The sequence below is a fragment of the Camelus dromedarius genome, chromosome 9 (assembly GCF_036321535.1).
Source record: "Camelus dromedarius isolate mCamDro1 chromosome 9, mCamDro1.pat, whole genome shotgun sequence".
Taxonomy (NCBI): domain Eukaryota; kingdom Metazoa; phylum Chordata; class Mammalia; order Artiodactyla; family Camelidae; genus Camelus; species Camelus dromedarius.
The window spans coordinates 23347289-23361950 of NC_087444.1; the positions used below are offsets into that span (position 1 = coordinate 23347289).

The 14662-nt window shown below is 37.4% G+C and overlaps 1 protein-coding gene across 1 annotated transcript in view; it reads right to left on the reverse strand.

Moving 5' to 3' along the window:
• The window catches only part of NOTCH2 (notch receptor 2), a 153280-nt gene that overhangs the window by 100823 nt on the left and 37795 nt on the right, over window positions 1-14662 (reverse strand). Inside the window, exon 2 of the mRNA XM_031457916.2 lies at window positions 6994-7075. Within this exon, the coding sequence (XP_031313776.2) occupies window positions 6994-7075 (82 nt within the window). The remainder of the gene's footprint in view (window positions 1-6993; window positions 7076-14662) is intronic.

The window sequence follows — 14662 nt, forward strand, 5'->3', positions numbered from 1 at the left end:
AATTACATTTTTTTTATCACATTCCAATGCCCTCAACTGCTTTGTACTCAATCTTGCTAGCCTTGATGAAGGATGGATAGCCAAAATTTTAAATGAAGGATTTAATTAAGTTACTCCAGGTCCTGAAAAAAGAAATATTTCTCATCCTGCTTATTCACAAGAAGAAAGGGGATAAGAGAATTACTACATGAAATTAATAGTGCTGACATGCCACAATGGAACAATAAGAAAGAAACTCTACTTAGGATTATGGTTAACCTGGGGACTGTGTTGAAAGAGGCCTAGCTAAACTTCTATCTATTCGTGCCAGGTTTACAAGCCAAAATTAGTTGATTTAACTTACTGGCGGTTATTCAGGACAGGCAAAAGGATACAGACAAAGCTTAAGAACCACCTTCTCCTGCTTCTGTATCTCACACTGAAGTTTATAAAATTTCCAACCTAAAGAATAAAGATTAGTTAAAAAGAATATAGGAATTCTGTTGTTATATATTGATAAGAAGCTGGTAATCAAGACATGCTTTATGAAAAAATTCCTCAGGGACACTTAACATATTTGTTAAAGGATGTTTTCAAGGACATAAATGTTAATAAGAATAGCTTAAGAATGGTACTGTTAAAGGGTCCAGATCTCCAATCCTAAAAAAGGAAAGCCTCACAGACATACATCTAAAACTCACTGTGCAAGTACAAGGCACTATACTTAACAACCTGTGACTTCCGTGCTGGCAGCATCATTCATCAGAAGTTGGAGAATTTGACCTGTCCCTGTATCACAGCTGCATAAAACCTGTCTGGACTTGCTCCCCTTCCATTAGCAAAAAGAAGGACAAAGTTTCAAGTTTTGAAGTTTGGTTTTCTCTACTAAAGAGCATTTTAGTACACAGTATCCTCTATCGCCACCTTCACTGCCCTCTTCTAATATTTCATCTGCATGAATTGTACTGAGATTTCCAGTCCAAGGCCAGTTCTCAGAAATGCAGCACATTAGCCAAGCCTGGCCCATGTACACTCATGTAGCTACAAGCAAGTTCAATATTCCAGTATTATGTCAGCTGCCCAGGACTACCTATGTCTCTACTTTAAAGTCAGAAACTATATAAAGTAGAGTTTTAATCATAATCCTGATCTGCAAAGCCACCTTTGGTACACTTTCAAATGTTCCACATTTCCTTTTCAGAAGGTCCGTTTGAACCACCACTTTAAAATAAGTCATTTTGTCCCATTTTACTGATAGGCAAACTGAAACTCAGAGCAATCACAAAGAGCGTATCTCAGGTCAGCTACTTAAAAGTTATGTGATCCTGGGCAAATTATTTATCCTCTTTGAGTTTTCCATATGCTCATTGGTAAAACAGGGATATTAAGACTATTTACCTTACACGAGGACTAAAATAATGCATATAAAGAACTCAACTGAGCATAGATTCTATTATGTAATAAGTGCTCAATAAATGTTAACTAGTATAGTATTCTTTAACTGGCCAAAGATCCAATTACTGACAGGAATTAGGGCTCAAATTCAAACCTATCTGGTATAAAAACCCGTCCTCTCCATGTCACCAGGCAGGGCTCTTCCAGATGCCTTAATCCACCCTCCAGTGCCAGACTGAACCATACAAGAGCCTGGGGCAAAAGAAAGAAATCAACAGTACCGACCTCTTTTTTTAAAAATTTGGATTTTTTTATCAGAGTTTTTGCATTAATTTTGATTGAACTATTGCCTTAAAAATATTCTTTATCTTGAAGAAAACTTGCTGGCAGAACCAGTTTCAGCAGAGAAGAAACAGAAAGCGATGTAACAGTTGATATTTTCCCCAGTGCATTTCTTTGATCTGACACTGCCCCTGAACAGCACTGAATGCACCAACAAGGTGAGTGAAAGGGGAAAATGCTGAGTCAGCCATGACTTCTGAAAATGCCTTTCTAGGGCAGTACCACCATATACAAACATTGCTAAGGCATCCTCTACTATAAGCTAGCCAGGCTCTGGAAGATTCTGAGTATCTCTATTCTCTTGCGACTATTCAGAAACTTATCAAGAGGACAGAAAAGGCAATGGCTCCAGTCTTTTTGGATGGCTTTAGGGGGCCTGGACCACGAGCATCACTCCCTAATCCTGGCAAGGAAAATTGTTGCCTGTTAAGGTTTAATCTTTCTTACAGCTAGCTAAAAGGTAAATTTTAGGTAAAATGTGACACAAAGTTATATTTTATAACACTTTCCATTTATAATAATTTACTTTAAAATGTAGTTTCGAGTAAGATTTCAAGTTACACACTTCGGCAAAAAGTAGAGATTCTCAAATGCAATCACACCCATCCACAGGAGCCTACGTAACGCATGGTGAGTTTCCACTATATAACAAACACTGTGCTAGTTATCTCCTAAGTGGTATGCGGAAAACTTTGAAAGACTCCTTTAAAATTATAGTTCTTAACTATTAAAAATAATAGCAGAGTAACTTTTATCAGACCAACTCTCTTGCTTATAATTATTAAAAACGCCGGATGAAATATTAAAAGTACCAGAGAGCAATCAAAGCAGACAGAAACTAGAAAGGATACAAGCCTCAAACTGAAAAAAAAAAAAAAATACAAGAAACCTACTTTTATACACCTTTTTTCCCTGAAGGTATTCCCCAGTTCATGAAGCACAAAAGGAGTAGAATGCAAGCAGATAATGGAAGTCTTACTAAGCTAAGGAGTCAAAGGTATCTGGAACTGTCAAAGCCACTGGAATTTGAGGAGGAGAAATCCTGGAAAGGACAGAATCACAGAGAGGGTAGACCTAAAATATGTTATACAACTTCACAACAAGATGATCTTTAGAAACACAAGGGAAAGCAGGAGCTGGAAGGCTGAAAAGCTAAGCATGCTTCTGGGGAGTCAGAGGTTTGAATACAAGTCCTACCAAATTACAGGGGCTTGGGATATACTCCAGTACATGATAAACACCCCACGCTTTCCACTGAACCCACTGCTGGGTTCGTACCTTGGGAGTAAGGACCATATTCCTAGACTAAAACATACCATCAGACTAAAAGCAAAACAGACCCACGATAGCAGAGCCTAAATCCAAACCTCCACAGCATCAAGGTGATCTTCCATTAACATCCTTTAGTAGAAGATAAACTTTAAAATGCATCATCCACAATGTCTAGTAAATAACAAAAACTACCATAAACATGAAGTAAATTATACCCATAGTCAAGAGAAAGAGTTGTTGATGTAAACACATCCAAATGTTAAGAATGAGTGGTCAAGGGCTTTATATAACTTATGAAAAATGTGTTCTTAAAAATGCACATTTTGTGAATTTTACAGATCATAACTTTACCCACCCCCCAACATTCTAGTGAACTTGAGTTGCCCATGATTTTTAATCAAAGTGGGATTTGGAATGGTTTATATTTGAAAGCCTGAGACAATTTGAAAGTGATTAATGGCAGCCAAATTTAATTATATATTTACACCTCCCAGTAGGACAGGGAGAGAATGAAACGTCTTATCTCTCTGTAGCGAGAGGGCTTTATTAAGATCTGACAACAATTATTTAGGAACAATAATTGAGTTTTATGCAAGATTACACAGGTTCTTGTCTGGCATCCCAATCTAATCACAGACTGATAGAGTACTTAGGTTCCTAACAGTGAGAAAAAACAGTTGAGCTGTGTACAGAACTAACCTTCAAAAGTACTTATCCTCATCTGTCAATGTGCTCTTATCAAGGATTTCTATAATTTCTATAAACAACCATTATATTTTAGCTGAATCAGTAACATTATGCTCTTTAAACAGATAGTCAGATACTTTCTACTTTAAAACATTTTCCATTAACTCCCACCCAACCACCCCATTAAAAGAAATTTGGCTTCAATTTTCTTTTCTTAATCCACTAAGCAATCTCATGAATAAAAAGATAATCATATGTCCTGCATGTCTGATGTAATTCTGTAAACCTTCTAAGTGTTCTAATATTCATTTACCATCTTGTGAAAATAATATTTACTGAACAAGCTGGATTACCTTCTTTCCCTAGGGAAAAAAACCGAAGTTGGTGAAGATATACTGAAAGGTCTGCTAAATAAATGTTATTTTTGCTTAAATTTTGCTTAACTCTCTGTGGAGGTTAGCACGGTATTGTAGGATGATTGACTTGGCTTCCCTGATATTGGTCTTGCTTTTCCTATGTCCACTTATGTTGACACTGCTACTCTTGAAGACGCTAATATTACTTTTACTGAGGTAGAGAAACGTTCTCTTTTTACAACTTTTGTTGTTCATATTGATCTCTCAAAAGAATGGCCTTGCCCATTTTCACCCTTACTCTCCCTTTCTTCTGAACTTGTTTCCCTCATAATAGGGGTAGAGGACATCCGAGGGACCCACCCAGAACTATATGCATAAGCAACCCATCCCATCCATAATTAACAAGTATCCAGGGACAGAATTCAGGCAGCTTCATTTTTTGTTAATCACAAAGTGAGTTCCCTCTTCTCTTGCAATACTTCTTCTAAAAACTAGGGGCCAATATAAAACCTGTATGTATGCCATCTACAAGAGACCCACTTCAGACCTAGAGACATACAGACCGAAAGTGAGGGGATGGAAAAAGGTAGTCCATGCAAATGGAAATCAAAAGAAAGCTGTAGTGGTAAAACTTCTATCAGACAAAATGGATTTTAAAACAAAGACTATTGCAAGAGACAAAGAAGGACACTACATAATGATCAAGGGATCAATCCAAGAAGAAGATATAACAATTGCAAATATACATGCACTCAACAAAGGAGCACCTCAATATATAAGGCAACTGTTAACAGACATAAAAGGAGAAATCGACAGTAACACAGTAATAGTGGGGGACCTTAACACCCCACTTACATCAGCAGACAGATCATCCAAACAGAAAATCAATAAGGAAATACAGGCCTTAAATTACACATTAGACCAGAAGGACTCAACTGATATCTATAGAGCTTTCCATCGAAAAGCAGCAGAATACATTCTTCTCAAGTGCACATGGAATATTCTGTAAGACAGATGCTTCGCTGGACCACAAAGCAAGCCTTGGTAAACTAAAGAAAACTGAAATCATAACAAGCATCTTTTCTGACTACAGTACTATGAGATTAGAAATCAACTACAAGAAAAACTACAAAAAACACAAAACCTAGGGGCCACTTTGTCTCTCTCACTGTGGATGGAGAGTTTGAGACTAGCAGCTCACAAATCTCTTTTCTCCCAAAAGTGACTCTTGGTGTTCTTTCCTGGTAAGTGCTCACCAATTGTTTTCTCTAAAATCCTTTCTCCCCACGTCAGACCACAAACATGTAGACCAACACTTAGAACGTATTTGAAATTCTCCCTCTGAAATTGCCTCTCTGTGTGGTACTTCCATCCTTAATGCTACATGAAGAAAATAAAATTTTCAGAGGACAGGACCAGTTTCTACTTATTAAAGACAAATAGATTTTAAAACGTGAATGATAGTATCTGTTGAGCACCCTTTGGTTCAAGAAACACATTGTTGAGCACTAGCAACATACCAGGCACTACACTAGGCATTCACTTACAAAAACGCATAATAAGATCAGGACCTCACACTCTCATGGGAGAAACAAGCACATCAACAAATGGTCATAATATAATGGGTTAACTACTACAAGAGGGCTAAATAACAGAATAAAGCAAGTAACTAAGACACCAGATGCCAAAAAGAGACTAAACAAGATTTTAGTGGCCAATTCTAAGGTATTAAGTTCCTTTCGTTATTATCTCCAGTTGTGTTTCCATTCTTAGAGGAGACTACATCACATGTTTTTGGTTGGATTTTATCCCAGCTAGAAAAACTAAGTGAGCAGCCCACAACCAGTTACATAAAAAATTTCATTTCCAGTGTTATCTTTATTCCAGTCCAAACAACCTATTGTTAAGCTTTACTGTCATCACAGCTTAAAATATTTTCACTTTAGTGAAGAAAATTTTTTCTGACTTGGAAAAATCCTTCTTTATAATGTTAAAGAACTTAGATTCTGGTGTCAGAATAGACTTGATTGGAAGAAATGTCATCATTATATTTATGGTATTCAATTAAATATCCAGAAAAGAAACAAAAACATGTTGGATAAAATCATTTAACATGCTTATCAAGCAAATACCTCTACCAAAGCAAAGAACAAATACACCCCATAAAAGTGTTAAAGAAGGTAAGTTTCATGTTATCAAATCTTATTTTCCATGACAGAAATAGAAATGGATACATGTTCCTATCAAAAAATTTCAATTGAGGTAGAAGGAAAAATAAAATTGTCCCTAGGAAACCTAGAGAAGCTGTTTATGAGATTACTTCACAGACTTCCTCATACAAACAAAAAGGATGGCTGGACTAGATGATTGGAAAGAAATGCTCTTGAGAACCTGCCTACACTCCCTAGTCCTACTTCTCATCCTCAATCTTTTAAACCCATATAATGACACCCACAGCCCCTGTTCCCTACATCATCCCTACAGGCATGTGTACATCTCCTCTCATATTCTCTCTTCCATAATTGGAATTTTTACTAGAAAAAAAAATTTTTCTACATGCCTGTAATATTTACTTACAGTTGGCAGAATTAAAGTCAACATCTATTTGGTTTGACTTAAAAATGAGATCACAGCTAACCTGCTGAGAAATGATTTTAAGGTTCTGCCTTAAACTGAAAAATGTAAAAGAATGTACAATATATGTAATGAGCTACACACTGAAAGTCTCTTTCATGATGAAAAAGATAATGACAAGACAGTAAGTTCTTATTAACCATTTATCTCACATCCACACCCTTCCATCCTCATCCCCCATAAAAACTACATCTGAAAAGTTAGATAACCAGTCACATTTCATAGAAATATTAAAAATAGAATAGTAGAAACAGATCTTGTCCAGTGTCTTCTTGAGGAAAAATAAAATACATAAAGAAGAAAAAAAGAGAGAGAGAGAAAAGCTTACTTGCAGTATCCGGTGCCATTGTGGTAGGTGACACATATTCCTTCATTTACACAAGGCTCATAGCCGTCCCGACACTGCAATGCTAAAAATAAAAACAAATGCACATTAGAAATAAATCACTCATCACAACCCTCAGACATCAGAGAAATGTTATTCAATCCAGGTCAACACTGATTCCCATATTCAACTTGATTTAGGCTTTCCTTTACAGTTTTAATTGGGTTATTTTTTTTTTTGTCTTCTGGCTTCTGGGGTCATAGAAGTACAGAAGCTTGTCCCAAGATTGTCTTCCCACAAGAACTGTTCTGTGGTCTTGAATGATTCTCTTAATTCTCTGTGCCTCTATCTCCCCAGCTGTTCCATCCCTATTTTCCAATGATATTAAAAAAATTAAAGTTACAGCATCCCCATGAGCATCTTGGAATCTAAATGCTTCCATTGAGCAATGGAAGGATTCATCGATAAATATTTAGGAAGATCTGCGTAGATACTAGTTCACCATAAAATTACTTACACCTTCAGATGAAGTTTCAGAACAGGACACTTCAAGAAATAATCAGAAACACCAACAATATTCATTCAACAAACTGTAGGTGAGAGCCTAGTATGTACCAGGCACTATATTTGGATCCAAAAGAAAAGGGGGAAATGGAATATGAAGAGAAATGAATAAAACATAATCTCCAACTTCAAGGGGCTCACACAAAGATGGGGAGTAGACCATGAATAGAGATCGTAGAGGAGGGGGGATCAAAGTAAAGAAAATAAAAAGTTAATTTCATACATATAAATAAAACAATGATTCTCAAATTCTTGAAACCCAGTCTTTTGAACAAAAAGGCACTTCACCATCCTAATCCATCCCCAAAACAGACTACTCATAAATAAGTAGCAGTGGTAGAAACTTTCATTGATTTCAGCCAGAAGAGGAGAAAGGCTACCCAAAGTCCGCCACTTATTTGCTGAAAAATTATAATACCTTGATATTGTTCAGCTTTTAGAGTTGGAATTTTCATCACCAAAAAGGTTTATCAAGAATCCTAATAACAATTGGAAAGGCAAGATAGAAAGAAACCTTGTCAAACAATAGAAATTAAAATTGAAATCCATAAACTTGTTCTGGAAGATTATTACGATGTTCATCTCCCTAGGATGGCTCATGTATTAATACCTGAAAGCAAAGTCAAGGAGTCTCCACCTCTGAGTCTCCTCTAGCCATACCAGTTTGTGAATAATCTGCATTATCAGAGGCTCTAGGTCTGCCTTTCTGGGGCGTCAATGCCAGCTTCCTTTCACAGCAGGGCCCAGGCCCAAGCTGGATGTTAGAACAACTCCTTAGTTAACAATTAGTGCATAAGAACCTTCTACTTGCAGTCCTGTTATCAAGTAATGAAATCCTCTGAGAACATGTTTACAGAAATCTCATCTTTTAAGATAATAATTAAAAAAAAAAACAATAGTAACAATAGCAGCTAACACGTAGCCCTTACTAAATACCAGGTATTGTTCTAAGCACTTTACATAGACTAATTCAATCTTCCCAACAACCCTATGAAGAATCCATTCCACAGGAAGGATAAGTGACCTGCCTGTCTGTCATACCAATGAGTTAAACCTAGGTAGGCTGGGTCCCACGAGAGAGTCTGTGCTCTTAACTACAGTGATACACTGCTTCCCACCATCTGATATTTCTCTCTTCAAGATGGGCCGAATAGGCATTATTATACCTACGTATCAGAAAGTGAAGGCCAAGGAGGTTAAGCGACCTCCTCATGGGGCATCCCACCACTAGCTGTGGCAGCGCTGGGCCTGGGACCCAGGTCTCTTACTGAGTCCAGCCCCGTCTCCATGACAGCTGTTGGAATCACACAAGCAGTCACTAGGCTCAGCCCGAACATGCATATTCAGGAAGAGGGTCATCTTGTCCATATCCCACTTCCCTGTAGGGCTCAAATGCTCACTCTTCCCACACTGATAAGCCCAATGCAACAACTATAATTAAAACAGTTAATGTCAGGTTATTTCCTCCATACCAAAGTTCTCAAACTGATTTTTTTATTCTCTTTAGACACTTTTATTAGTTTCAATGAGGACCTCCTAACTTTTTTTCTATTTGCCTTTTGCTCTAAATATAAAAAAAGAAAGAAAGAGAGAAAACCTCGCAGTAGGAAAGGAATGTCCCGCAGGCACAGAGCAAGCTGCAGCTCTGTCCTCCCCCTGCAGGAATCCTGGTGCAGTGGAGGGAGACCGAAACCTTGTGGCTACCACAAACTAGCTGTGCTACTGAAAGAAAAGCACAACCTCATGGGGGCTCAGTTTCCCAACCTGCAAATCAAACTGGAGTGAACTAAATGCTCCTGAAGGCTCCCCTGTAATCCACCAGTGACACCTGCCTCATAAAAAGTATACAAATGGCATGCCTGGTACCTGGAGAAATCTATCCAGAAGGACATAAGGAGCCAGCCACCCATGACTCAGAAAGCCACTGGGTGTGCAAAAAAAAAAAAAAAAAAAAAAAATCACAGTCTGTTCCAATTAAGTGTCCTGGCAAATCATTACAGTGACAGGCTCAGAGAAATACAAACAACCCAAAGTCAATATGTGGCAATCAATCTAGAAAATAACTTTACAGCCTAGCCTCAGTGAACCAATCAAATTCAGTGACCAAAAAGAAGGTGGGCTTACAGGGTTAATAATTAATGCCATTTGGTTGGTCTGTAGGATCATACTACCTTGAACCTTTAACACTGACTAAGCCACAGTTTTCAGACTTTGGTGTGCATCAGAATCATCTAGAGGGCTTGTTGAGACACAGATTGCCAGACTTCACCCCTCCCCCCCAGTTTCTGCTTAGGTCATTCTAAAGGGGGTCTGGGAATTTGCATTCCTATCAAGTTCCCAGGTGACGCTGACGCTGCCAGTCTGAGGAGCCACACTAAGAGGACAGCTGTATGAAGGCATGAGCTGTATTAAGGAATCTGCTAAGACTAGATAATCCAGTAGAGGTCTTGGATGATCTAGACAACAATACCCTGCCTGAATAAACCAAAAAATTTTTTAAAAAGTAAAATTTGAGACTCATGGCTTTGCTCAGGAGTTATTTCTAAATGAATACTGTAATTACTTATCATAAAAAGAGAGGGTAAAACTTTGATAACTCAAAACCCAGACAGTGAGACTGGGAAAGACCTCATTTCAAAACTCAATTTACTTTTTTCCCCTCAATGTAAAACCCTTACATTTAACAATAAAATTAAATTTAACAATAAAATATTAATAAAATTTAAAAATAAAACTATCAATAAAATAAAAAAAAATAAAAGTAGCTTTATATTTGTACATTAAAAAAATGAATGCGCAATCATACCACAGTTAGAGAACAGACGCTTACACTGATATTTTCATAGACTCAGAGAAACTAGTCATTCACAAAAGGAGCGACTTTTTCCCCAAATTTCATCTCAAGCTACAAACAGAGGTCACTCAATAAATACTGGCTGACAAAAATCAATCTCATTTACTGTGTGTGTATATCTGTCTGTGCGCATCCCCTCCCCCAAAAGGGGGCAAAAACAGAGAAGCAGTGGATTCCAATTTTATCACTCCGTCACTTGGCAATGTGGCACAAAATCTAGAAGCCAGTGTCCAGTTTTCACACATTTTCTGTACTGTGTGTTTGGGGACTATTCTTCCAATATCCAGAAACATACTTACAGAGCATCTGCTATGTGAGATGCAGGCCCTGGTGTCAGGGATACCATGGGTAACAGAATAAAGTCTCTGTCATCATGAACCTTATTTCTATTGGGGAAAAACAGATAATAAATGAATAAATAAATAAAACTGTCTAAGACAATGGTTGGAAACAGAACTCAGTTACAGGATACATCGTAATCAGGAAGGCCAGAGTTATAGGGACCTACTTTAGATAGGGTGACTAAGAAAGGCCCCTCTGGGGCAGTTTCCTTTGAGCTAAGATTTAAATGAACAAGAATCATGATGACACGAGGAAAGAGTGTCCCAGGCAGAGGAACCAGTAAGCGTTAAGGCCTGGAGATGGACTGAGACTGGCATTCCAGGATTGTATGGCTAGAGATTATCAGACAAGGAGGAGGTAATAGGAGACAGGCAAGGAAGGCAGGCAGGGGTTAGACTACCGCTGCTCCTCTAAGGATGAGGGCAAACTACTGGGCTGCTCTGAGCAAGGAAAACGCCACAATCAGACTTGTGTTTGAAAAAAAAGTCAAGACTCTTGAACGTTCCAGTGAGTGAAGGCTTTTTTCCTTTCTTATATGTCACCCCTTTTTAGACTAGGCTGAAGCCATCCATTTTCTCAGCTCCCCTAAAATGGTAAGGATTTTATTCTAATGGCATCTGACCTCCCAGAATCACCCCTTGCAACGTGTCACTCCACCACTTGCTAATCTACAATGGCTTTCAGTTCTTACTCAGTTCTCAGAACTTATTCTCAGTTTGACTTCAGAAGAATCAGCTGAGAGGTCGATGTAGTTCTTTCGGTAGATACAGTGCCAAGCTTGGCACTTTTTCTTCTAGGGACAAGTCATTTCTTACTTCTTTCAGTCTAAGCCCTTACACTTGCCTTCAAGATCACAATCTACATTATGCATTCAAGATCCCAAGGCTATATTATGTGCCCAGCGTTACCTCCCACCACTTAGAAAACAGTCTCTGGCTTGAACAGCTCACCATGAACTCAGTTCCTTGCCTCCACTAGTATCTCAGCTTCCTCTGATTGCTACTTCCCCTTTACTATCTGAACTCCACTCCTTCCTCCAAGGCCCAGCTCACCTCCTGCCTGGCCCACAAACCTTCCCCTGGACAGCTCTGTCCTCACAGGCCAATCCCCTACTCTTGTAATACTCGTAACACACATTAGCATTTAATTCTATACTGTCTTCTGACTTTTTCGGCTTTTGCACTTTTAAGTTCCTAGAGGATAGAAAACATTTCTTCTTTTCTGCATATTTGAGGCAATATAGTTCAGTGACTGAAAGCATAGATGGTAAAATCAGGATCTCGGTTGCAATTCTAGCTCCAACATTTACTATTTATCTCTGTATCCTCTTTGTGCTTTCGTTTCTTCACGTATGAAATAATCTCTCAGAGCCCTGGTAATAATTAACTGAATTAATACATTGAAAGAGCCAAGAACAATGCCTGCCACATAATAAGAGCCCAAAAAAGGCTTGCTCGCATAGTAGGTACTTAAATTCTTGGTAAGTGATTGCATGATAAATGACTCTTGTAGACGAACTTGGTTTTAGTTTCAACAAACTGAAAAATCTGGAAAAATAGAAGAGCCCTAGGCAATCTAGGATGTAATATCAATAAATGCAATAAATTCTTCCCAGTTGCCATCAATAAATGCTTAATAAAAGATATACTGAACTACTATACTAAAAAAAAAAAAAAAACAACCCAGAGTCACTGCTGAGAAAGAAAATAAGGTATAGCACTGCAGGTATAAGAACTGATTCACTAAAGGCAGAAATAACACTATGCATGAGCAAAAATGTCATTCAAATGTTTCATTTTTTTTAATTGAAGTATAATCAGTTACAATGTGTCAGTTTCTGATGTACAGTCTAAGCCCTTACACTTGCGTATATATACATATATTCGTTTCCATATTCTTTTTCATTAAAGGTTATTACAAGATATTGAATATTATTTCATTCAGTTTTAATACAGTGCTTTTAATATTTGTTGAATAACTACTGTGAGCATGGCCCTCTACTAGGCATTGCATGGAAATCAAAAAAGAATAAAACAATTCCTATCCTATGGTCCACACAATCTAGGGAAGTTAGGAGTAGGGACAGAAGGAATATGACCTACTCTGATGCCTCTAAGATAAATAGGAACAAAAGAAAAATTACCTTTATTATATACTTTTAGCGGACCCTCTCAATCAATATCAATCACAGAATTACTCCCGGAAGAACCTTCAAGAAAATCAGCACGAACCTTTGTTGTTTAGCTCTTAGTGTAACTCAGTCCAGACAAGGTTCTAGTATTTATTCAAAGTTTATCAGCCTTGTTTGTATATAAATACTGTAAACAATAGAAATATAACTGGGTTAAAAGCCTCCCTTCGTTTTAGGAACCTCTAACATGAGTAATTAAGTCTGCAATCCAGCGGGTATAATCTGGCCTTCAAATGTGTTTCACTTGTTGCATTAACATGTAATCAGTTTAAACTGGCATTACTTGTTGCTTTGTAGCCTCTTCAAATAGCCTCTGTTGTCTATCTCACATGATTTTTTCATACCCTGCTCCCTCTTGTCTGCGGTATATTATCTGTTTGTGCTTTTATATCCACTAATGACTCAAAAGACACTTTAATGCCTTAAATGTCTGAGGTTCCTAAAATATGTGAAAAGGAGGTACAGAGGGCCCTTTTAATTTTCTTTTCAACGTTTATGCAAATTTCAAGTAGCAGCATTTGAGAAAGATGAAGTCTGAGTTTACGCCCCTAGGACCTGGCTGCGGCTGGCTGCTGTTGCTTCAGGCACTTGGTGTCTGGAAGAGGCTCAGTAAAATGAACAAAGCAAAGTTTTCTAAAAATGACTGCTTGCATTATTACCAAAAATAGGAGAACTGAGGGCAGACAGGGAGACACTGGGGATTTGCAATAAGTCTCGTAGCACCCTGCAATTTCAAGCAACAAAGCTTTCACCAAATTTTTTTATTCCATGTTTTGGGATCAAGCCATGAAAAAAAAACAAACAGAAGAAGTGCAGAAACTTCAAATCCCAAGTACTACATTTAAATAAAAACAAAGTGGAGAAACATCTGTCTTCCTCCTTGAAATTTGCCTTGATCAAAAGGCACATAAATGCAACATGGAAGATAATAATTATATTTTCCTGATAGCATTCCGAGGATTTCCAAGGAAACACATAACAGAAAATGTGTTTCCTACTTAAGAGATGCTGATACCAGACCCACAGAGATTAAGCCTTAAGCTATAGTGTTCATAGCAAAATATTACTACTTTTTAAAAATGGTCTTGATTTAAGAAAATAAAACCAACAAAAAACTGAATTTATAAATAACATAAGGATATTTTTTACATTACTAATGGAATTTTTGTTTTAATAAAAATATTCATCCCAGTGAGTTGATGAATCTAGAACAATCTCTGATTTAAAAATTCCAATTATGCCCTATTTATAATATTAGATTTATTGCAAAAAACAAAATTCATTAACACTGTGTTATATTGACATATACTATGCACTGTGTTTTTTTACTTTTTATTCTGCTGTATTTTTAAAGACTGCAGAAAATTTTTAATTTATTTATGAGTTAAATTATAATTTCTCAGTTTGGGGGAATGAAAGTGGACTTACTCTTCCATATGAAATGCAAGATATAAAAAATGCACAGATACTTATAGATCAGATGTAACCAATTTGTTAATAATCATCTCTACATAAATGTACATTCATCCACCTGGAAAATAATTCTCTCTATTTTCCGTCTCCATGTTGCTAATTCTTACTTATGTTTCAAATCACAGATAACGCATCACCTTAAGAAGCCCTCAGAGATCTTCCAATATGATTTAGATTTCCCTCCTCTGTACTCCCCATACCTCCTGCATTACAAGTGCAGACCCACCGATCTCTCCTCTGCCTCTGTG